Source organism: Rattus norvegicus, chromosome 15, assembly GCF_021556685.1.
Source record: "Rattus norvegicus strain SHRSP/BbbUtx chromosome 15, alternate assembly SHRSP_T2T, whole genome shotgun sequence".
In the NCBI taxonomy this organism is placed as follows: Eukaryota; Metazoa; Chordata; class Mammalia; order Rodentia; family Muridae; genus Rattus; species Rattus norvegicus.
The window spans coordinates 4149228-4172950 of record NC_141548.1 but is presented as its reverse complement, the minus strand read 5'-3'; the positions used below and the strand labels follow the sequence as shown (position 1 = coordinate 4172950).

Sequence of the window (23723 nt, the reverse complement as noted above, 5' to 3'; positions counted from 1 at the left end):
CTGTCTACAAAACTCTGTGCCTCAGACACCTGTCTGCCTCCTGCTCAGTTTGCTTCTATCATCTTAGCAAGGCAAAAGTGTTACTGTGTGTTTTATTGAGTGTAAAATCTGTGCCACTGCCATCCTACCTGACCTGACTAGCCTTAATTGTCGAATTGACACTTCTATCTGATGGGAGAGTCTCCACTGAGGAATGATTGGCCTAGATCAGATTGGCCTGTGGGCATAGCTGTGGAAGACTGTTTTGATTACAGTTCATGAAGAGTTCAGCCCACTGTGGGCAGCACCATCCCTAGGCAGTGGTCCTGGGCTGTGCAAAAAACTCAGCTAAGCATGAGGCTGGAATGAGTCATAAACCGAGTCAGCCAATGATGGTCTTTATAGTTCCTGCCTCCAGGTTCTTGCCCTGGCTTGATGATGGAAATATAAGCCAAATAGCTTTCCCTCGGGTTGCTTTGGGGCAGAATATTGTCACGGCATCAGGTAAGCGAGAAGAACATCTCCTTTGCCCTGCTCCTAGATGTTCTTTGCTTTTTCTTCCTTAATCTCCACTTCAGCTCTATACTGATCCTTCTGACCTACTGACATCAGTCTGTCCTGAATCTTCCTTGCCCACCCCTCACTCCCACCTTGCTTCCACCCCAAACATACCACGCACCAATCGGGCTTGTTCATGTGTTTTATTGTAAAAAAAAATGTTAAAATAAATTACACCTGTCTTCACCACCAGTACATGCATACAGTGTGGTTACTATGGCTCCGGGACATTCAGCTTAGGACATCTCACAGGAGCCAGGCTCTTTCTCCCACCCCGAGGCCGGTGTGGCCTATGCAACCGCTTTGAGGATGGCGGACGTATGGACACACACCTCTCACTGTCATAACGTGGGGGCTCTGGCCCTATTACGCCCCTTGGCAAACGAACAGGGCAAGGGGAGGGGCTGAGGCAGGTAATCAGCTGAGCTGGGAACTCCATATCTCCTGCCCCACACCTGAGACCTGCGGCTGTCTCTCTCTCCCTCGCTAGACAAAGGACAAGCTGAGTTGGGAGGACAACAGAGTGCCCGACAGACAGACCTCCATCCCAACGGCAGGGACCCTGTTCTTTACTGGCTCTGGGTATAAAAAAAAAAAAAAGACAGTTCGTTAAAAAAATATTAATAACAAAAAAAGCATTTAGGCCAGAGTGGGCTGGTTGAAGGCTGAGCATCAAGCACTTATACGGCAGCTAGTTCCCAGCCGCTAGGAGCTGGACCAGTAAGATTCACATTTTCCTTTCTCCCCAGCCAGGATGCGCACGCACACATGCCCACTGGCACCTGCGCATGCTCACACCACACAGTGGCTGGAGGCAGGGGAGGGGCTCAATTCACAGTTCCGTGAGCCGAGAGCAGTTTGGCCTCACTCTACAGGCCCCGTTAAAGTGGAGGGGCGGGGGGGGGGGGCAGTGAGGGATCTCTACAAAATGAGACGGTGGGCTGGGAGTGTGGGCGCCTAGGCTGGGGCGGAGGGGCCTGCACCTCATTACTGAGCTCTCTGACCACACCCGGAGCTTCTATCTTTCTCCTGCACTTTCAGGGCCTAGGAGACCTTTGGCCTGCTGTTGCTCTTCAGAGGGGATCCGAGGTGAGCGTGGCTCCACATACGAGATACACATGTCCCCTCTCCCACGGCCCCTGCCCTGAGGTTTGCAGTAAGGGGCTTGCTGGGAGGTGATGAACAGGTGGGCAAGTAGGCCCTGCTACTGCTGGGGTACTAAGGTGCCCCAAACCCCCATCATGTCTGTGCCTTCCCAGAACACCCGAGAACCGCATGCTAACCCCTTGGGTCTTACAAGCTCCTCCTCCTCCTCCTTCCAGATGTCTAGTTTAGTGCCGGGCACAAGGGCTTTGCCCATTAACACTGGTGAACTCAGCTGAGGCTCTTGGCCTCAGAGAACCGTAAGACAGTCAACCGAACGATGGGGGAAGGCTTCAGCAGCAAACACAGGACCTCCAGGGTGAGTGTTGAGGTCTACATGTAGGCCTCTGAGTCAGCAGATACTCCAGCCGGGAAGGCCCAGGACAGCAGCCTCCTCACTGGGCCACAGAATGGAGGCCTGTCCTGGGCCAACACTGCATCCCATGGAAGCAACCAACTGGAGAGGACAGAAGGAAAGGCAGGTCCCTGGCTCCTCATCTCATTTCCAGAGCCTTCTCCCCAGGGTCTGGCCATCGTAGGACATCCCTTGTGAGAGGAAGCCACTGGAAAGCAGCTGGGAGCCAGGCCCGCCTCACGTGCCCCTGGGGCTGTCTGCCTTGTTGTACTCGTTCATCAGCTTCTCATAAGGCACAGAGAGCTCTGACTCAGTGCTGGTGAAGGTGGACTCATCCGATGAAGGGAATTCACCCGTGCTGCTCGAGGGCACCTCAGTCATGGGCCCCGGCTGAGGCTGCTCCTTTGAGGTCAGGTTGTCCTCCACGGAAGACTTAGAGGTCTCCTCATCAGAGAGGCCGGTTTCTTCGTTCTCAAAGGTGATGTTGGCGTTTTGGAAAATGAGCGGGTGGTAGTCCAGGGCTTCCCACGGCTCACCCTCCTCGCTGATACGGTCCAGTTGGTTAATAAACACTTCGGAGGTTGGGTAACCTTCCTTGGGGGTCTGTGCCGCAGCGTCCTCACCAAGTGGCCTTGACACGTGTCCTTTGTTTCTTAGAGTCTGAGATACCTCTTCCAAACTGGGCACTCGATTCTTGGAATAGACCACCAAAGGTGCCAGGGATGCAGGGATGCTGGGTAAGCCATCCCCGCCTTGAGCTCCCAGCCCGTGTCCGGGTCCTGGGACCCTCTCCCCACCCCCACTTGTTTTCATTGCCTTCTTCCCAATCTGTTTGATGAGGTCATTATAGGTCTCCTCCTTTTTGGATAGGAAGCTGAAGATGTTGACGTCCTTGGAAGCCGTACTTCCGGCCATCTGCAGGGCCTTCCGGGAGTGTGGGGAGCTCTCGAAGGATTCCTTCCGCCGCCTCCTCCTCTTCTTGATGGCTTTGTGTACTTCCACAAACATGCTCACCTTCCAGTTGACAAAGAGGGACAGCCAAGCCAGCCCCAGGTAGATCCAAAGCTCTACAAAGTAGCGGTAGAGGGCGTGGTAGTTGGCACTGGGGTTCACACCTGTAAAGACAAGAAGCCCAGAGGGTCAGCAATGGCCGAAGCCGTGCTGTCTGATATAACACCATGCAGCGCCCAGGTTCAAAAGAGGGCCTAGGAGCCAGGCACGGTGGTATATACCTTTAATCCCAACATTCGGGAGACAGGGGCAGGTAGATATCTGTGACTTTTGAGGCCAGCCTGGTCTACAAAGTGAGTCTAGGATAGCCAGGGCTGTGAACACAGAGAAACCCTGCCTCAGGGAAGGAAGGACCTGGGAAATCAACTGCTCAGGAGGTAAAAGTGCTTGTAAGACAAGGACTTGAGTTTCACCATCAGAACCCACCTAAGGGCTGCAGTTGCCTTAACGGCTAAGAGCACTGGTTGTTCTCCCAGATGGACCCCGGTTTGACTCCCAGCACCATATGGCTACTTACAAGCATCGGTAACTCTAGTTCCAAGAGCTCTGACACCCTCTTTCTGGCCTCTTTGTGACACCGGGCACACATGTGGCACACAGATACACATGCAGGCAAAACATGCATACACTTTTTTTTTCTAAAGAATCCACATAAAAGACCCAACATAATAGAATGAGGTTTAATTCCGGTGCTGGGGTGTTGAAGAGGGGGTGCTTACTGCCCAATCGCCTCGTCTAATAGGTGAGCCCCCAGCTAACAAGAATCTGTCTCAAAACAAACAAACAAACAAACAAAACAAAAAAACCCAAGGTTAGATGGCTTTTAAACAATGACACCTGGCGTTGACTTTACATATCTAAGCAGGCACTCACGCATGCACGCACGCACTCGAGGCCTAGAACGTCCTCACCTATCTCCTTCCTAAAGGACTGTGGCTCTAGCCCACCTTTGAGCCGCAGTTTCTCCAACTGCACAAAGTCAGAACCAAGGTTACTTAAGGGGTGAGGGGAGTTAAAGGGGCTCTTTGGGGCGACTGTTTATTGAATGACCAGCTTGCGAGCGTGCATATTTCTGCTCCGTTTTCTGTTCCTCTCAGAGAGTGAGTGCATCAAGGCAGTTAAAAACGGAATAAAAACTCAACATTGGGGGTGCTGACGGCCTCGGCTCCGGGGAGGGACTAACATTGGGGGTGCTGGCAGCCTCAGGCCCGGGGAGGGACTAACAGATTTACTGTGAATGATGCCGTGGTTGGGTCGAGATGACCCAGGAAGCACTGACTTGGCAAGAACCACTCTAAACTGTCTTTACCCTCCTCCAAGGTGGAACCCGCCTCCCTGTGTCAGCCGTCTTCAGCATAGCCCTCTCTCTGGTTGTCCTCAGTGGCCCCACTCTCTGTATGCCCCTCTGTGACTACATGCTCCAGAAGTCATTCCCGTCCTCGCCTCACAACTCCTGAGGTCCCTTTCTTTTCTAGAATTAGGTAAGATTCCCTTCACAGTCAGTCAGGCGACATGGCTCAATGGGCTGAAGGGGCTTGCTGCCAGGTCTGAGGACCTGAGTTTGCTCCCAGGATACACACACACACACACACACACACACACACACACACACACACACACGGGGTGAAAGGAGAGAGAACCAACTCCTAAAAACTGTCCCCTGACCTCCACATACGCTAAACCCCAATGTACAAATAAATAAAACAGATAAGCAAAAGTAACTGTAAAAACTATCCTCTGTAGCTTCTTCATTTGTATCCTGCCTTCCACGGTGGCAAGTAAGGGAAGGGAAGGGCTTGGAGGGGGAAACCTCCAGCCCTCATTATAACCTTCCCAGGAGCCAGACGCCAGACGCCCTGACTTAGGAGGTGCCCTGCTCCGAAGGCAATACTGCCCTGGACTCCTGATCACAAGTGAAGTCTGAGAACGGCAACAATGATGTCACAGGCTCACAGGCCTGGTTTCTATCCTCAGCACCCGGGAGCTGGAGGGATTCCGTGTGCAGTCAGTATTCTGTGTGGTGGCTATTGTTACAGACAAGATAGGAGGATGGATCTGGTATCTCGCTGGAACACCGAAGTATGCCTAAAGATACCTACCACTGCACTTCTTAATACCACAGGCTTCCCCTCAGCAGCCTCTGGGCCCCTGAGACTAAACAATGATAGGGTTATGCCTCTAAATTTATGTCCAGACAGCAGGCAGGCCCCATGAAGCTAGGGTCAGGAGTGTTCACTGAAGCAAGTGTCCTGTTCCCTCCACCCACTCAGCTGCCCCCTCACAGCATTCCACACAGAAGGGGGCAGAGGCCTGACCTCCACCTGCCCTCTAGGCAAAGCAGCTGGCGCAGTGACCTCTGGGAGCCGAGGTGCAGGTCAGAAGGGAGGGCACAGGCTGACGCTGGTCCAGAATGGTTTCAAGATTAGGAACCAGGAGGCTGTGCAGGCCACAGGCACCAGACACTGAGCATGGGCGGCTGGGACAGGCACAGGCCTTCACACAAAGGGGACAAAGAACCTCTTCATTGCCTGTGGGGATTAAGCAGAGGAGGAGGAAGAGAGCTGGGCTGAGGGGGCAGGGCAATGAGGAGAAGGCCTCCCTTGTCTGGCAGCCATCCTGGCTCAGTGTCTGTGTGTGTGTGTGTGTGTGTGTGTGTGTGTGTGTGTGTGTGTGTGTATGTGTATGTGAGAGAGAGAGAGAGAGAGAGAGAGAGAGAGAACCTACGTGAGGATGGGAATGTGAAGCAAGAGAGAGCTAAAAGACTAACATCTATCAGGTCCCCCAAAGGCCTGTCTTAAACTAGAATGAGATGTGGCAGAGGTCAGAGGAAGGAGGCAGGGACTCACCGGCCACAAAGTCCCCAAAGCCAATGGTGGAGATGGTGATGAAGGAATAGTAGAGGCCCTCAATGTAGTTCCACTCTTCCGTCACCATGAACACGAAGGGCGGGATCACCAGGTGGACCAGGACGCCCCACACGATGAAGATGGCCGTACATGTGATCTGAGCCTTCCTCTAGCAGGGTTGGTGGGAAAGCAAGTCAGCGGTGGGTAAGAGACTCCAAGATCCCAGCGGGACAAGTGTCACCTGTCCCAACACCTCCCCTCCTCTGTCATGGTCCCTCCCGCCCCTCAACTCTGTGTCTAGGGTTAGGAACATACCAGGCTCACTCCTCTCCTTGTAAGAAACTGGCCCAGCCTCTTGGCACGTCCCCCGAAGAACTTGCCCAGGGCACTGATCCATGTCAGGCACAGTGGCACCCCGAACAGGCCATAGAAGACACAGAAGAGGCGCCCAGCTGGGGTCTTGGGAGCCACATTACCATAACCTGGGAGGGAGGATGGAGGGAGGTCAGGGTCATAGCAAAGATGATGGAGCCACCCCCTCCAACAACAACAACAACAACAACAACAACAACAACAACAACAACACACACACACACACACACACACCCCAGCCTGAGAGGGACACACTCTTTAAGATGAACTGATCCGGTTCTAGTAACATCGATGTATGATCCCTTGGTCATGCTCTGACCCTAGTCATTTATACAATTATGTCTACAGTAGGGGCTTTGTCCCTTCCATTGTATCGGGAGTTCCTTGTGGGCAGGACAAAGCCCACAGGTACTCCGCTGCTGATTGGGCACTGCTATGCAAATGAAGCCGAGATGCTTGCCCTCACTGGGTAGATACCCAGAAGCCGTGTGGAGGATAGACTCCAACGATAGCCATTCTGAGTCCCTCTGTCCTTACCCAGATGCTCACATGGAAGCAGTAGTCTAGGAATCTGAGTACCAGGGGCTCGTTGGCCAGAAGTGATAGACAGGAGAGCCTGGGAAAGCCCGCTGCTGCTCCCTGTCTTCATACATTGAATCACTCACTTTCGAAGACGTCTCCTTAGTGCCCGGCGGCAGAGCCACAAGCAGAGGCCCTGAGCATTCAGCCTCAGCCAACAGTCAACACCAAGAGTCAAGCAGTAGGTGGGAGAAGCCAGGCTGGCCTCCAGGCTAGTGGGGCAGCCAGAGAGCCCACATAAGAACTGTTAGCTGAACCCAGCCAACCCTGAGAGGGTGAAGATACTTAAGCCACGTAGCCAGAGCATCCTGGAGCTTTGTGCGGTAAGCATCTGTCTCACCTGTACGGCTCTGCCCATCGGGGCCATTCCCGTAAGGTTCAGGGGTGAGGATGTGGATCTGGGTGTGCTGAAGGTATAAAGGGACCTACCGATGGTGGTGATGACTGTGGCTGCGAAAATCATCGCATTGGGCCAGTTCCAGTTGTTGAAAGTCTGGTTCCCGGTGATGGCCACGCCCTGATCCGCAGCATCAGACACCACCTAAAACAGAGAAGCAAAGGGAAGGTCAGAGATGAGATGATTTGTCGGTGACAGAGAGGTAGCTCGGAGATGGCGTCCTCCTTGCCTAGCATGTATACGTACTCTAAGCTCCATTCCCAGTGTGCATAAACATGGCACAAACCTATAAAGCGGACACTTGAGAGGAACCAGGAAGGATCCCATGTGGTGGCCCATGTCTTTAATCCCAGCGCTAGGGAGGGAGGGAGGGGCAGGGAAATCTGAGTTCCAGGCCACACTGGTCTACCGTGCAAGTCCTAAGACATCCAGGGCTACATAGAGAAGCCGTTATCTCAAAAATCAAACCAAACCAAAACCCTGCCCCAAACTAACACCACCAGCAGCAACAACACATCCAAAGTGTCCTCATTTAACCACCACAACACCAAGGTGGCTAGTAGGGTCTTTGCTTTTATAGCTGAAACATTTTACAAAGAGAACCTCAGGTTCATACAGCTAGGCAGACAGATAAATCAGGAACCTGGTTCGAAAATTTGACAGCAACGTGTTCCCAAATCACCCAGAGCTGAGAAAGCAGATTCCTCGGATGTCCCCTATACCTTAGCCCTCCGTGGCCTGGGAAGGAGCCTTCAACCATTCATTTCATTGTGGGATGACCACGGAGATCATCCTCGAGGCCAAGGATACGTATCAGGATATGTAAACCATCTAAACCTTCTGTCCCTTGTGTGCCCTCATCCTGACAGGCTCCCCATTCCCTGAGTTCCTTCTCCTCTCTGCCCTGGGCTGAGCAATGGTCAGGACAGAGACAGATCAAGTATACTTCAGGGTCTCCACAGTTCCAACTGGTTGGAGGCCCAAAGGCAGGCAACATCTACTCCAGGAATTTCCCAGAAGTACCACACCCGGGTCTACATACCTCCACCCGCCTCACTATAAACACCAGCTACCTGTCAACTCATCCGACCATTGGAGCTGTGTCGGAGCTGTACCAAGAGCCGCCGGAGACTGTACCCAACGGGCCCATTAGGGGCTCTAAATCTGGGGTTCTAGTTCTGTCATTCAAGGTCAGCCCCGGGATGACCCATCAGACTAGAGACCAGGGACCCAGCCAAATTTCCTATAAAATCCAAGCCAAGGACGGCGGGGGACGGGAGAGCGAGGGTGGAAACAAAGGCGAGGTGGAGAAGCCACTCGAAGCATGACTGAGGTTTGGAGGGAAGGAGGGAACGCATGGATGGCTCCGAAGGAATGCACAGTTTGCAGAAGCAGCAGAGGCTGTGTAAATGGATCCGCATACTTTGGCGAAGAATTTTCCATGATGACATTGCCTGCCGGACACCCCGTCAGACCACAGGCTGCCTGCTGCCCTACCTCCCACCGCCGTTCCCAAGCCTAAGAGACACGGGAGGCAGGATCTCTTACATGTTCTGTGTGTAAGAGCATCTCAGGTGCTACGGACCTTAGGAGCATCCGACAGGTTCTCCCTTCAACTCTGGGAGACTGAACCTACTTGCTAGGAAATGGCTCTGGTACCAAGCCATACCTCAGCCCCTATTTAGCCTTTAAAAATCTGCCTGGAGCAGGAGAATGAGGAAAGGGTGTTGACATTAAACAGATGGGAGGGAGAAAAAGCAGAAGCATTTCGGTCCCTACCTGTGACCGGATAGAAATCTTAAACCTGAAAAGAGACAGGGTATGCAAGCACGGCGGTGTGGCTCAACTGTAGAGTGCACACCCAGCACACATGAGGCCCCCCCGTGGCACGCTTGCAACCCCAGAACTTGGAAGGTGGAAGCAGGAGGATTAAGAGTTTAAGGCCAGCCTGTGTAGAGGCTTTGTCTCAAAAATAAATAAGGAACTGGAGAGACAGCTCAGAGATTAACAGAGTGTGTTATGTTACTCTTTGAGGCTCCAAGATGCTCACAACTGTAATACCAGCTACAGGGAGAGCCAATGCTTCTGGTTTCCAGGGGCATCTTCATGCATATGCACATACCCAAATGCAGAGGCGTGCGCACTCGTGTCTGTGTGTGTGTGTGTGTGTGTGAGTGTGTGTGTGTGTGTGTGTGTTATACAAATAAATTGGTTTGCCACCTCTGATCTTTTTCATTGAAATCCTGAGGAACAAGCAAGAAGCTGCCTGTGTGTTTTCAGAAAGAAAAAGGGTAAAACTGTAGATATATTGTTTTGAAAGTCTAAGGAACCAGTATGGTCTCAAAGTCCCTTTTTGGTCTCCTGAGATCTGGACTTACAGTTGTGCACCACCAAGTCTGACTCTTGAAACCCTCCATGTGGGGAGACTTGAACATTTGGAACAAGTTGAGTGCATTTCCTTCACTGAAGGGCCACAGAGCTTCATGTATGTTGAAGGCACTCAATCCCAGAGTCAGCAAGGCGGCTGCAGGAGCCTTCAACACACTCTTATGGACAAGACAGAAACGTCTTGGTCCATTCAAAGGCAGCTAAAACATCCCTAAACAGTATTCTCGTTATCAATCCAGACAGAGGTCTCTACAATGGCTTCTTTCATTTACTCAGTGGTAGACAGATCAAGAGCTCACCACTTGCGTGGACAGAAGATGCAAAATTCAGACTCAGGAAGAAGTATGACTACACCACCACAATGGGGAAACAGGGTGGGAATCAATACAAAATTAATCTTTCCAATCTTCAAGTCTTCACACTTCGAATCAGAAAAGCGGAGGGGGCTGGTGAAAGAGAGAGAGATGGTCCGTCGAGCCCACTGCTGTCCAGGACCTGAGTTCATGTTTCCAGCACCCGCATAAAAGCTGAGTAGGGCAGTGTGTCTCTACATCCACGGGGCTGGACGAAGAGCAAGGAGACAGACAGGCGGACCCGTGGGGGCTTATTCCAATCTAGCCGAAACAGCAACCTCCCTTGACTGAGCCTGCCTCAAACAACAGAGGAAGACACTCAGTGTGGACCTCTGGCTTCTACATACAGGTTCATTCATACACCCACCTGTCACACAAACACACACACACACACACACACACACACACCTACCACACACAGACACACACACACATACCCATGGGGGGCGCGCGCGCGCACACACACACACACACACACACACACACACACACCTGCCACACACAGACACACACAGACACACACACATGGACACACAGACACACATACACACAGATGTACACACACACACACCCGCCTACCCATGGCGCGTGCGCACACACACACACATACATACCCACCTGCCACACACAGACACACATACACACAGATACACACACACACACACACACACACACACACACACACACACACACACCCCGCTCGCACGCACTGGCAAGGGAGGAAAGGGAAAAGAGTCAGAATAGGACAAAGCAAACACAAGGGTAAAAGGTAAACCCCAGGGTGTGTTAGTTATCTGTCCAGAGCTGGAGATACCAAGTCCATTGTGCTTCAAGGTCAGGCCACACATCACACGCCGTTCCGCTCTGTGTCAGACTAGACAGGTCATGTTAATCAATGAGCTGAAGGCCAAGAAGAGCCGTCAGGGATGCATTTGAGGGTAACGATCTGCCTGTGCGGATTCTCGTACTGAGAGAATCGGTTAGGATGGGGGCGAACACGCCCGTGAGGAGATTATAGATATGGTGCACACAGGATAGGAGGCCTTACTCGGGACCAGTTTACTTCCTGGAAGGTTAGGAGGAGGTGGTCACAGGGAGCACTGTATGTCAGACGGGGAATACGGTTGTGAACAAACAGAATCTGTCTTCTCACAGGTTTGCTCTCACGGTTATCAAGTGGCGTGAAGTGGGTGGTGGGCCAAAGGCGCTAAATGCCATAGCATTCACGGGACAGCCCTACCCATAATGCTTCACTGCTCCACTGGAGACACACTGACTCGGAGACCACCTGTGATTCGGAAATCGGTCAGAAAGGACTAAACGACCCCCTGACACAAGAGCCCTTTGGAAAAGTCAGGACATAGCGGACAGCAATGCTGGCCTTCCAGCCCTCACCCCACTGGTGATGGTGTCCTCCGAGGCTCACAGCCTCAGCCTCTCCCTGGCTTATCAGGAGCCACTGCTCACCTGCTTTCCCCGTGACTTTCGTGAGTTCTTCTGAGTCATCCATCAAGGACAGATAACTATGGAAGGCGTTCACTCTCCAAAAGCCCCTGACCCCATGAAATAACCAGGAAGTACTACAGTGGTAGAAAGGTGCAGTATCCTAAAAGCAAGAGAGGCAGCAGACATTCACAGCTCCCCGGTGCCTCTGTTTCTTCCCCCCGCCCACTATCCCTAAATATGGCTGGTTGGGAATCTGCATGGCTCCGTGACAAACCTAGAACGAGGGTGAGGAGGGGGAGGGATGACCACAGGATGAGACACAAGAGCACCGCTGCAGCCAGACACCCCCTTGCTTGGACTCTGACACGTCCAGTACCTGCCTGTCTCTTCCTGATTCTGCCAGGTATCACTTGGCACGAAGCTGAGGTCTGAATGTGAACTTGGAGAGGGCCAGCAACTCTTTTTTTTCCCCACTGTGGAGGCACGGTAGAGACGCATGGCTGGCCATGGTTGGGATCCCACAGCACGAGGAAGAGGCCTGAATTAGTCTCCCAGAACAAAAGAGCTGACCCAGGATGGGGGCCATCCCTGGGTCAAGGGAGGGCTGTGGGGGAGGCAGGCAAACCCTGTTAGACAAGGCGTCCTGTTCTCAGGGTTAGAGAAACAGCTTTCCCGGGAGGAGGTGGCCCCTGTTCGTTTGCAGTATTCTTTAACTTGGCTCCTAAACTCACGAGAGACAATATTTTCATTTTTCCCCCTAAGCTTGGAGGGTGATGGAGAGAGGGAGCCGAAGCCTGCACGATCCAGGCCAGGCTCCTGTTTGGGGACGGAATCGAGTTCCCCGCTTGTCACCTTCATCATAAAGCCGGCGTGATTTATTGAGGTCTTCCTACGTGCCAAGGGTTGTACTCAGCACTTTACGTGCCTTTTAGCTCATTTAATGAGGACAGGATTCTGCTGGGAAGACACCATCATTTTTTCCACACTGCGAATGGGGCTGAGGTTGAGATAGCAGGGGAGTCGCCAGAGGTCACGGTTCTAAAAGCGACGTGGCTGGGACTAGAACCCGGGGCCACCTGGGTCCTAACCGTGGTGATCCTGTCCCCTTAACCCCCACAGAGGCCACAGGAAGGAGACCTATGCACACACTTCCACCCCTTCCCACCAGCTGAGAAAACAGTGACGGAAAACCAGCCCAGCCATTCCCACCCAGTGAGCCGACACCCACACCCCCACTCTAACCTATAGACACCAGCCATCCACACCATCACAGTCAGGTAGGACTCTGCTTTGCTTGGGTGAGGGAAACTGTGGCCAGGGCATGAGACTGTCGCAGGGGTCCCAGCTAACAAGCACCAAGCAGCGTTCGGTCTTTCTCACGACTCCCGTGGCTTCCCGAACACAGCCTCTCTTCCACTCCTGCCCCTGCAGAACTGCAGACCTAGGGTGCTCCAAGAACCAGAATCCCCATGCTCTCGCTGGCTGCCTCTGGATCCTGTCCTCAGTCCTCGGTGCTCCCACGGTCCCTCTGTTCTGGAAAATCACCTCACCTGTCCACGGTGCTTGGGACCACGGATACTGAAACCATTATTGATCCTTCCCGTGGCTCTTCCAGACAAGACAACACCTCCTAGCTCTATAGCTGCTGAGGTGGTGTCTGGGCACCTATGGGGACAGGTACTGACCAAAGTGCTCACAACGCTTCTCTCCCTGAATGGCTAGGCCCTGTAAAGCAAGTACTGTAAAGCCTACTGTAAAAATGAGAAAGCAGGCTCCAGTCCAAGGCAAGTGGCAGAGCTGGGATGTGAACTCTGGCAGGACCACTGGGTACAGAGGGAGAAGGCAGAACACTGACTGCTTAGGCTGTTTAGTACAAAGTCGGGTCTATAACACATCGCCTCGGGCAACCACAAAGGAATGGAAAGAAGAGATTCCTGTAGTATAAACTCCGAGAGAGACTGTATTCCTGCAGCTCAGGCCGCTCGGCCTCCTCTGCCTCGAGGAGCAGCTGCTGCACAATTTAGTACCTGTTAGGTGAATGTTAATGCCTGTTAGGGCCCTGGGCCTCAGCTCACACCCCAACATCGCTGGGCGACATTCTAAAGTTGTTATATTCTTTTAAGACACTCATTGTGCGGCCCTGGCTGGCCTGGAACTTCCTATATGGACCAAGCTGGCCTCGAACTTATACAGAGATCCACCTGCCCCTGCATCTCAGTGCTGGGACTAAAGGCTTGCTCCATCACCACTAACTATAGTTGGGTTTTAAACAGTTTTATCTGCAATGGACGGAGTAGAGCCTTTTGTCCAGTGGAAAGGGGGGTAAGGGGATGCAGACCCCAGAAATAGTGGGTATCCAGGATAAGGCTGAGAACTGGGTTGGGGAAGACTGATGACCTCCAGCCAAAGGACAGTTCTCCCCACCCAAGGGAAGGGAAGGAGTCAGACTAGAGAGGGGATGAGGGGTCGGGGGTGGGGCAGAAAGAGGCAGGGGAAAAGGCCGCAAGACAACAGAGCACGCAATGGCTGTGCTAGGGGAATACCCATGGGGTGACCAGATTGTCCTTCCTGCAGGAAGGACACCTGTCACCTCCGGAAACCCTCACAAAGGCAGTGGATATATAGTGAGAACCGGAAAAGGAGTATAGAAGTGCATGCTGACTGATGGGCACCTCCTGACTCTTTGCCAAGCCCTGCTCTCCAATTACACTCAGCCCTAGCCACAGACAGCCCACTGCCATGAGGACAAACCGAGCCAGTTGGACCCACCTGGGACTGAGCTGGACAGGGTCTTCCGAAGGCTAGCAACGAGGCTTGAGTAAAAGTACCTGGGTGCGCTTGGCCTGCATCTTCTGAACACAAGGGGAACATCCAAGGCCCAGTGAAGGCTGGCCAAGTGCTATCAGCCATGTTATCAGCATGCTAGCTCATCTGTCTTTGTCTAAACCGAGAGCACAGGTAGTGTAGACACGAGATCCAAGGAAAGGTCCACTTGCCCACAAGTGGATGCCCAGGCCTAGAAGGGGGGACCAGCGAGAGGTGACAACTGTCTTCTCTTCCAATAGCCTCTTATCACTTGGCTTCCTCAGACCACGTGGAGAAACCACTGTCTCCACAGTTAGTGTTGTGAAGAAACTCAGGCACGTATAAAGTGCCCTTACCCACCCTTCAGGAGGAAACCTTATCTCACCCTGCCTCCACTTCTGAGCCTCCCCTAACAGTTTGCCATCCAACTGAGCAATGGAGCACGGTGTCTGGGGCGCGTAGGTGTCAGTGCTACACTCCCCAGGAGAAGTGGAGGCCAGGAGGGGACAGACAGCACCTTCTCTGAACTTAATTCCTAACTCCTCCCGCCCCCTGCTGCCTCAAGCTTCCAGTCAACAGAAAGTCTGCCTGACACTGGCCTCACACTCACTTGCTGTCCATGTTGTGCTGTCATATATATGGTCCCCTCCCAGGTGGGAAGCCAAGGGTGGATGAAGACCACAGGGAAAATGGAGGGAATCTCTACATAAAAGTTAACCGCTAGCTACATGTTGGGCAAACATTTGTAGTTTGGGTCGACTAAGTACAGCAACTGTCAAATTTCTTAAAGCTACAGACAGGCATAGGTGAAAGGCGGGAGACCACAAACCATCCCTCATGCAACAAGGCAATTCAGGACCGGGTGGGAAACGGGGGCATGGGGAACGCTAGTGTGCCCAGCTTATCAGTTGGCCCCCACTCAATCCCATAATCCCCACTGGGACCGATGGACATATGAAAATATCTGGGAAGGGCCAGAGTGAGCTCGGTCAGTGAAGGGCTTGGGACGCAAGCACGGGACAGGACCTGGACTCATTCCATCTTCACCATCCACGTAAAATGTCCTGCATAACCACAGTGACACAAGCTTGTGATCTCAGCACTGGGGAGGTGGAGTCAGGAGCATCCAGGGGCTTACTGGCGAATCAGCCTAGTTAATCAGTGAGCCTGAGGGCACCAGTAAGACCAGTCTCAACCAGTGAGGTGGGCATCCTCTGAGTCTGACCTTTGGCTGACAGACACAAGTACATGAGCACCCCAACACACACGCACGCGCACACACACACACACACACACACACACACACACACGCCAGCCTCTACATTCCAGGCCAGGCCAGCCTCTTAAACTATTTTCTCAGCGTTAATTAGGAATTGGGGAAGAGATGCTAGTCATGCTTATAGAAAATGAAACGAAGACTTTGACAATATGGAGCCACTGTGCAGGGATTCTCAAGCCCAGGCTAGACTGCCCAAGGAACCATCTTTAAGTTTAAAATACCAAGCCATACACATACACGTTCACAGATTTTTAAAAATTGCCCAAAAGGTGTTGTGTAGTGATAGAGCACACCTTTAATCCCAGAGCTCAGGAGGCAGACAGGCAGATTTTCGTGAGTTTGAGGCCAGCAGTCTGTACAAATGAACTCCAGAACAGCCAGGACTACACAGTGAAACCCTGTCTCCACAAACAAACAAACAAACAATAAATCCCCATGGTGATACACACCTGGACTCCTAACAGTCCAGGAGAGGCATGAGGAGAATCACAAGTTCAAGGCCAACCTGGGCTATCTATCCATCAAGACACTATTTTAAAAACACACACCAAAACAAACCAAGAAGAAAACAATTTCTCTCAAAGCAAAATGAAAACCAGAACAAAACCAAAAATGTTAGCAGCTGCTTTAGTTCAGGGCGGCATGGAGTGGGGGCTGTGGGGCTCCAACTTTCTCTCCTTCTGCCTGAGCAGAGAGCATAGGGCAGGGATAAGGAATTCCTGCTATTTCTTCACTGCCTTCTCCCCAGCTCAGGGTGACCGGGGTGCGGCTCAGAGGGCAGCCATAGTCCAGAGCAAGGTATACGAAAGAGTCTATTAGTACCAACTCCCTCCTTGTGCCAGCCGGAAGCTCACAGCCACCTTGCCTTACCCAGAGAGAAGGCAGATGATGAATAGCATCCCCTTTGGGACAGATGATGGATGGCCCAAGGGAGGGCCACACCACTTGTTCCCTCATTAGGATGCTTGGATGTTGGAGTATACCAAGAACTGAGTGTCTCCAGGAGCCATTAGCCTTTCTGCCCACGCCTTCTCTACAAAACAAGATCTAACTGCAACCTCCAAAAATACCAGTTTTCTACTGCTCAGACCAGTACCCTTCCTCACCTACGCCTTCTCCTTTTTAGCATATGTGTGTGTGTGTGTGTGTGTGTGTGTGTGTGTGTGTGTGTGTGTGTGTGTGTGTAGTTTTCAACATCGAAAATTGAGCCCTAGACGCTCCCGTCTTAGTAGTTCCATTGTCAGGACTAGATGCCTTCTGTGTTCCCCAACCCAGCTCATACTGGAGGGGAGACCCCTTTCCTGTCTAGACTCATATTTTGTCCTTGAAGGAGTGTGTCCAGTGCCAACCAAGCCTGCTGTCCCTCTACCCACTGCAGGAGCAACCAGCCAGAGCACAGATGAGGGAAGCTGCCACACACGCACGCACGCACACATGTGCTGCCACAGCAGCTATGCAGTGAAACCCACAGACCCAGAGACTGTAGCAGCTCGTGAGGAGCAGGGTGGAAAATGACACCTTTATTCTTTGCACTGTAGAATTATCCTCCTTATCCGTGCAGGTGTTTTCCAAGACAACATTAGTAGATGCCAGAAAACAGGGAGCTGTGTACTTCTTGGACCCATAAGACCAGTACTATGGTAACACAACACAGTTGACTGAGTTATGGGTAGGTGGTGGACACAGAGTGGATATACTGGATGAGAAGAGATGATTCATGTCCCAGCAGGAAGTGGCAAAGAGCATGAATTTTCACCACGTGACTCAGTGTTAGTTCGAGTTCATGAATTACTTCTGGAATTTTCTGTTGAATACTTTTGGACCGCGGCTGACCATAGGTAATCAGAAGTTGTAGAAAGTGAAACCGCAAAGGAAGATTACTGTTCTGTGGCTTCTTGACCTGGACAATACCTTAACTTAAGGGAGAGTGAGACTTCGTCTTAGCCCCTAGAGAAAGTCAGGATCCCGATCGGGAAACATTTAAAATCTTTCCCAGGGGATGTTAACAACTATACAGCCAGTTTTCACGTGCAAGTGGAGTGCTTGTGTAAACATGTATATGCACACGCGTGTATGCATGTGGAGACCAGAGACCATCCTCTGCAGTGTCCCTTGGCTCCTCTCTACCTCAATTTTTTTAGTCAAGGTCTCTCGTTGAACCTGAACTCACAGATTCAGTTAAGCTCGGTGGCTACAGAGCGCCAAGAATTCACCTGTCTGTACCTCCCAGGGCTGAGATTAGAGACACACGTCTCTGTACCTAGATTTCTACTCTAGTACTGGATGTGAACCCAGGTTCTCCACATCTACTAACTAAATCATCTTCCCCATCCTTTCAAGCAATTTTCCAAACAGTTGCCCTGAACCCAAGGGATTAAGGTCTACCCCTCCCGCCCCGCCCGCCACATACCCTCCCAGTCGGCACTTTGTATGTGAATGTCCTCTCACTCACCTTTGGGATTCCCCTCTGAGGCTGTCTCTCAGCAGCCTCCGTGGCACTCAGAGGTACAGCCCAGGTCTCACGCTCTCCCGAACTCCTGGGAATGCACTGGTGCCAAAAGGGAGCAGCAGGGTTTTAACAGTTCCTTCTGGGTTTCCGACTTTCACAGGCCTGGGAACCCTGTCCTCACTTGGAAGGGACAAAGAAAACAAGGCAGGTGGCCCTGTCCCCATTGTTCTCAGCCTGGGAGGTGGTCCTCCCATGAACACAGAGCTAGAGTTTGGCAGCAGGACTGGCTGAGCCAGGAGCACGGTGAAAGGCTGGAGGTCTGAGCTCAGGATGGAGTCTCAACAAGGACGCTGTAGCAACTGGAGGGCTGGGAATCCCTGTGTGTGGATGTGGCCACAGGACACAGCTGCTTGCCTGAGAACTGCCCTTGGGGAACAGAAAAGGGCCCTTCCCTCCCAAACACGAATCCAGCCGGCTCCTCTGGACCCAGCTCTTAGAATTTACCGACGGCCAACAAGACAAGAAAAGAGGGGCACCTTTCATCTCCCTGCAGCACCTCTGAGCCCCAATTAACCACCACTGCCCTCCCCAAAGTGAATCAAGTCCCTGCTCTGTGCTAGTATGTGCCCTATCTGAGATGATGGGCCTTGGGTTTGTGACTTCACCTCTTTCCACCACCAGAACCCACAACCCAAAGTGCCCGGCATCTCTGTGCTCTGACCAATCCCACGAGGGTACCCTCCAGTGTAAGAGGGAGGGCAGGGAATGGGTTCAGTAAGGCCTCACAGGCCCACCAGGCTAAGGATGTGTTTTAAAACAGTGTCCAGGGAGACGAGTACCCTTATCTCATCCTGACTACATCTTTAGGGTGCTTGTACACTTAGGCCCCCTACTTTCTTCAATTCAGTCTGACCTTGAGATGGGAGGAGTGACCACAAGAAGACACTGCTCAAAGTTTCTAAAAAACGGTGCATTGAGCTGTTACAAAGGAGGTCACCGTGGGAACCGCTGACTAGCCATCTCCCCAGCCACGGCAGACAGCATAGGAAAGAGCTGGCTCACCTTGAGCTCTGCTGCCCCGCCACAGGCTTGCTTGCTTGCTTCCTGACCTCTGTAGTCCAGGTCTGTGCTGAACACGTGTGTGTGTGTGTGTGTGTGTGTGTGTGTGTGTGTGTGTGTGTGTGTGTGTGTGTAGATGGCCAAACACGCTCATTTCAAAGCTCCCAAGTGTCCAGTTTGGGACCCTCCCTTGGGAACAACTCAGGGGCAAAAATCCCAGACCCTCACCCCCTAAGCCGGTCACTTGGGGCATGCCCTGACATCACACAGAGGTTCCATATCTGTAAACCATGGTTCACCTGGGCTAATGTGGGAATCACGGTGCTGGGTACACAGCATGCTCTGAAAGTGGGTACTGGGAAGAAAAGCCAACGTGGCCATGGCTGCTTACACACAGATCAAAGGGGCTGAGAGGCCTCTGTTCTGAGGGCCTGGGACAGCTGTGTGAGACACTGTCTCTGCCCATCACCACCCTGATGCTCAGAGATGGGGACAGTGGCTCAAGCTTGATGATTTCCTACTCCTGTGTTCCTGTAGGCACCTGCCTATGACTCATGCTCTTCCTTCAGTCAGGTTTCATCCCTGCCATTACCTCCTCCAGTCCTCCCTCCGGTCAGTCCTTCACACTTCATCATGCTGAGGGGCATCCGTCCATCTGGCTCAGTCTGGATACTGCCTATGGGTCAGAGCTGAGATGGCAGATGTCACACTATTAAACCCAAAGCAAAACCCATCAGCGAACATTCCATATTAACCAACGATAATGGGGTTTGGGGGACATCTGCCTGCCCTCAGGGCTCAGGTGGGTGGGGTACACCACTAGTGCAGGCGGTGGTACCTGCTTCTAAGCCCCAATGGCTTTCCCCCTACCCAGAGGTCCTGGCCCATTGAGCCAATTCCTTGTGGACTTCGGAACTAGATTCCAAAGGAAACACTGGGTGGAGAGGGGAGGGCGGGGCTGAGGGAGGGATAGACCAGGTGGTTGACGGGCCACAGGTCTTGGTGCATAGCATTACCTCAGGCTCTCCTGGAAAAGGAGAAGGTAGTGCTCTCAGATCCCTGTAGCATCCCAGGTCTAGTGGCAACCAGTCCTGTTCTGAGCATGTCTGACTAGAAGGGTCTCCAAGCTCCTGCCTCCCCAGTAGGATGCTGACTCCTGGCCCCTGTCACGTGCTATTTCCAGGTTATATCTGCAGCCTTGGAAGAGTATGGTTGACTCTATCCCACTGGGTCTCTCACCATGTCACAATGTAGCAAGCTTCCCCACCCGGCCTGCACTTCCCTGCTTCCACCTGTAGCTGTCAGCCTGTATAATGAGTAACTAAGTAGCCATCCTTAAAGGCTGGCTTTCTGATGATAAGGGGTTATGAAGTAGCCCGTTGATTATAATTTGTTGAAGATGACCAGTGGTTAAAATGTAAACTTCTTCACTAATTAAAACAAGAAAAGCCTGCTGGGGTGCTAGGTGGCCATATTAACTCCAGGAAACACTACCTGATTGCTTGTCCCCTTCTCACCCAAATCTGGCCTCCAGGATCCATCTGAGAGGCTGTAATTCATCTATGCTCCGAGCATGATCTTGCCCCAACGTCTTCACAAGGCTGCCTGCCGGCTCCTTCGGCGAGCCAACCACCTGTCACGAAAGCCTTTCCTTATTGCCTGACTCTAACCTGACCCCATCCCCACCCCCACCTCACCCCGGCTGTGGTCCAAGCCCATTTCCTCTACTTTAGTCTCTGGCTGGAGACAGACAACAGCTGGCCTCCATCCCCTCTGGAATAAATTGTACAAGAAACTGCCAGGAACTAGGCACAAGCATCTTGGCATGGACAGCACTCTGTGGGTCAGGAGGAGGGGCAGTACTTTCTCTGCCTCAATGGCTTCTGCGACCCAGAGTCAACCCACTAGAAGACTCGAGTCAAAGCTTGAGACCATGATACCTCACAAGCCCAAACCCACTGGATAAGATACAAGGGACTATGACCCCAAATAGGCTCTCCCTCTCAAATATTACCCCAGGGGTTCTGACCACAGGGATGACATGTAGAGGAACCCTGAACAGCATGGAGGGAAAACGGCCCCACCCCTCAGGCATGTGGGACAGCAGAGGTCACCCAGAATAGCTAGCTCTGCTTTTCTATTCTGCACGAATGGTCTCCCGTCCACCGATCATCACAGGCCAAATATAGTGTAGGATGTGACCAGGTTAAGCACAGTGCCATTTTGTACTGAGGTGATGGAAAAACACAGCCAGGGTTCTTCCAGGACAGAAGGGCTAGGCTGAGGTAAGGGTTGCGGTAGGAGCTGAAGAAACCTCCCTCCCTCCCTAACCTGGGACCAAGGACCAGGGACAAGCTAGGCAACCGGAAATGGAAACTTCTGCTGGCTTAGCACACAAATCTTACCAGAGACAGAGGTCCACTGTCAACATGGGGTGGGAGGGCAGAAGTAAGCAGGACCCTGCCCAGCTTGTGCCCTGGCCTCTCTCCTTCTTCTTTTTTTTTTTTTTTTGTTCTTTTTTTTTCAGAGCTGGGGACCGAACCCAGGGCCTTGCGCTTCCTAGGTAAGCGCTCTACCACTGAGCTAAATCCCCAGCCCCTGCCTCTCTCCTTCTTAAACAAGGTCTCACTATGTAGTGCAGACTGGCCTGCAATTCACTGGCCTAGATCCTGTGATTTTCTTGCCTCAGCCTTCTAAGCGAATGCTGTGTTTTAAACAAGAATGTTTGTTCCTCCATACAGAGCATGGGCCACACGCGTGTCATCCCAGCACTCAGGAGAATGAGGCAGGAGGGCCCCAAGTTCAAGGACAGACCAAGGTACATAAGAAGATCTGTTTCTTCAAGCAACTGTCATAAGCAAACAAACCCTTAGATTGTTTATTTAAGTCCTTAACCCCTTCCCAGAACCCAGCAACCCCTCCTGCTACCTACTGAGTGATGAACTTCAAGCAGACAGGTCTGTCCGTGCTAGCTACCGCCTCATCCCCCAAATCATGGCTTCTGTTTCCTTTATAAAATAGATGCCTTTAATCCCAGTAATCAGGTAATCAGGAAGCAGATCTCTAAGTTCAAGGCCAGCCTGGTCTACAGAGTGAGTTCCAGGACAGTCAGGGTTGCATAGGAAAAGAAAACTGTCATGAAAAGCCAGAGAGAGAGAGAGAGAGAGAGAGAGAGAGAGAGAGAGAGAGAGAGAGAGAGAGAGAGAGAGAGAATACATATACTAACACCTCCACACCAGCTCACAGGACAGAGTTCTCTCAGCATTATAACAAAAGGGTCCCCAGACTTGCAGCCGATAGATGTTAGAGATTGTGGGAAAAGATGGGCTGGTTGTTGTCATGGGTTACCAAAAGAAGAAGGAACAAATGCCAGGGTATTCCCAAATCACCTGCGGGTCAGTCAGCTAGGCAGATGTCCCCCTGTGAGCTATTTTCCGACAGAGGAGCAGGAGGGACGGACTTTCTTGGAATTGCCAGAGGGGCCATCTATCCTCACATCTGCTTAAGCCAAGTCCCCCAGCTGGGACAGGAGTCAGTTAGAAACTACCCTAGAGGCTGGAGAGATGGCCCTGGAGGTTAAGAGCATTTGTTGTCTTCCAAAAGACCGAGGCTTGATTCCCAGCACCCATGTGGCAGCTCGCAACCATTTTTTTTTAACTCCAGTTTCAGGGAACCCAACTCCCTCCTAGGTTTTCTGGGGGACCAGACACACAGGCGGTGCACAGACATACATGCGGGCAAAACACCATACACACAAAACATCAGTAATTATAAACAACCCAGCATCAGCATCATGACACATCCAGCCCTCTCCAGGCCCTTGGCCCTCCCCATTCTAACATGAGGCTTCTGGTCAATCCCAGGGAAAACAGGCTGAGACCAAGGGGAGAAATGGGAGAACAAGGAGGCTTTTTCACCTCCATCCTCCCCAGGGGCCTCTGAGCTATTCCTCTCTACAGAGGGACAAAGGGGGCAGCTGTGTCTGGCTGCTGTTAATGCCTTGTCCAGCCAAAGACCAGCGCCCCACCCATATGTACTCAACCCATGTAACCCAAAGAAGGTGGGACCAGAGCCACGGCTGATCCCTGTCCCATGCAGCTTGGAACAGAGACAACTGATTCATTGAAGTCTTTGCTGAGCCACAGCCATGTGCCCAGAAAGGGGCAAAACAAAGGCAGGACAAGCCACTGCCTGCCCAGGAGGATCTGCAACCAGGGAAAGGTAGAGGCTAGGCAAAAAAGATACCATGAGAGAGGACAAAGAACAAGAGAGCAAGAGAGGCCAGTCCCTGGGGCCACACTGGCCCCTTCAAGGGAAAGCAAAGGCTGGAAGTAGGAAAACAAAGGCACAGGGATAGCAATCCAGTGGAGGCACAGTGGCATACGCCCGCTATCCTGATACTCTGCGGCCGAAGCAGGGGAATCACGAGTCCAAAGCTAGCCTGGGCTACATGGCAAGAATATGTCTCAAAAATAAGCAAACCAGACAGGAATAAGCTAGGACTGAGGCAATCTCTCAGGCATAGATTCCATCCACTTAAGAAAAAGAAGAAGCTGGGGCTGGGGATTTAGCTCAGTGGTAGAGCGCTTACCTAGGAAGCGCAAGGCCCTGGGTTCGGTCCCCAGCTCCGAAAAAAAAAAAAAAAAAGAACCAAAAAAAAAAAAAAGAAAAAGAAAAAGAAGAAGCCTATGTCACCTCCCTTCT

The 23723-nt window shown here is 52.1% G+C and overlaps 1 protein-coding gene across 1 annotated transcript in view; it reads right to left on the bottom strand.

Moving 5' to 3' along the window:
- Positions 1-665: 665 nt before the first annotated feature.
- Kcnk5 (potassium two pore domain channel subfamily K member 5) overlaps positions 666-23723 on the bottom strand; it is a 42274-nt gene continuing 19216 nt past the window's right edge. The window contains exons 2-5 of the mRNA NM_001039516.2: positions 7273-7384; positions 6208-6374; positions 5893-6061; positions 666-3150 (exon numbers count right to left, since the gene is read on the bottom strand). Coding sequence (NP_001034605.1) covers positions 2273-3150; positions 5893-6061; positions 6208-6374; positions 7273-7384 — 1326 coding nt within the window. The 3' untranslated portion in view covers positions 666-2272. The remainder of the gene's footprint in view (positions 3151-5892; positions 6062-6207; positions 6375-7272; positions 7385-23723) is intronic.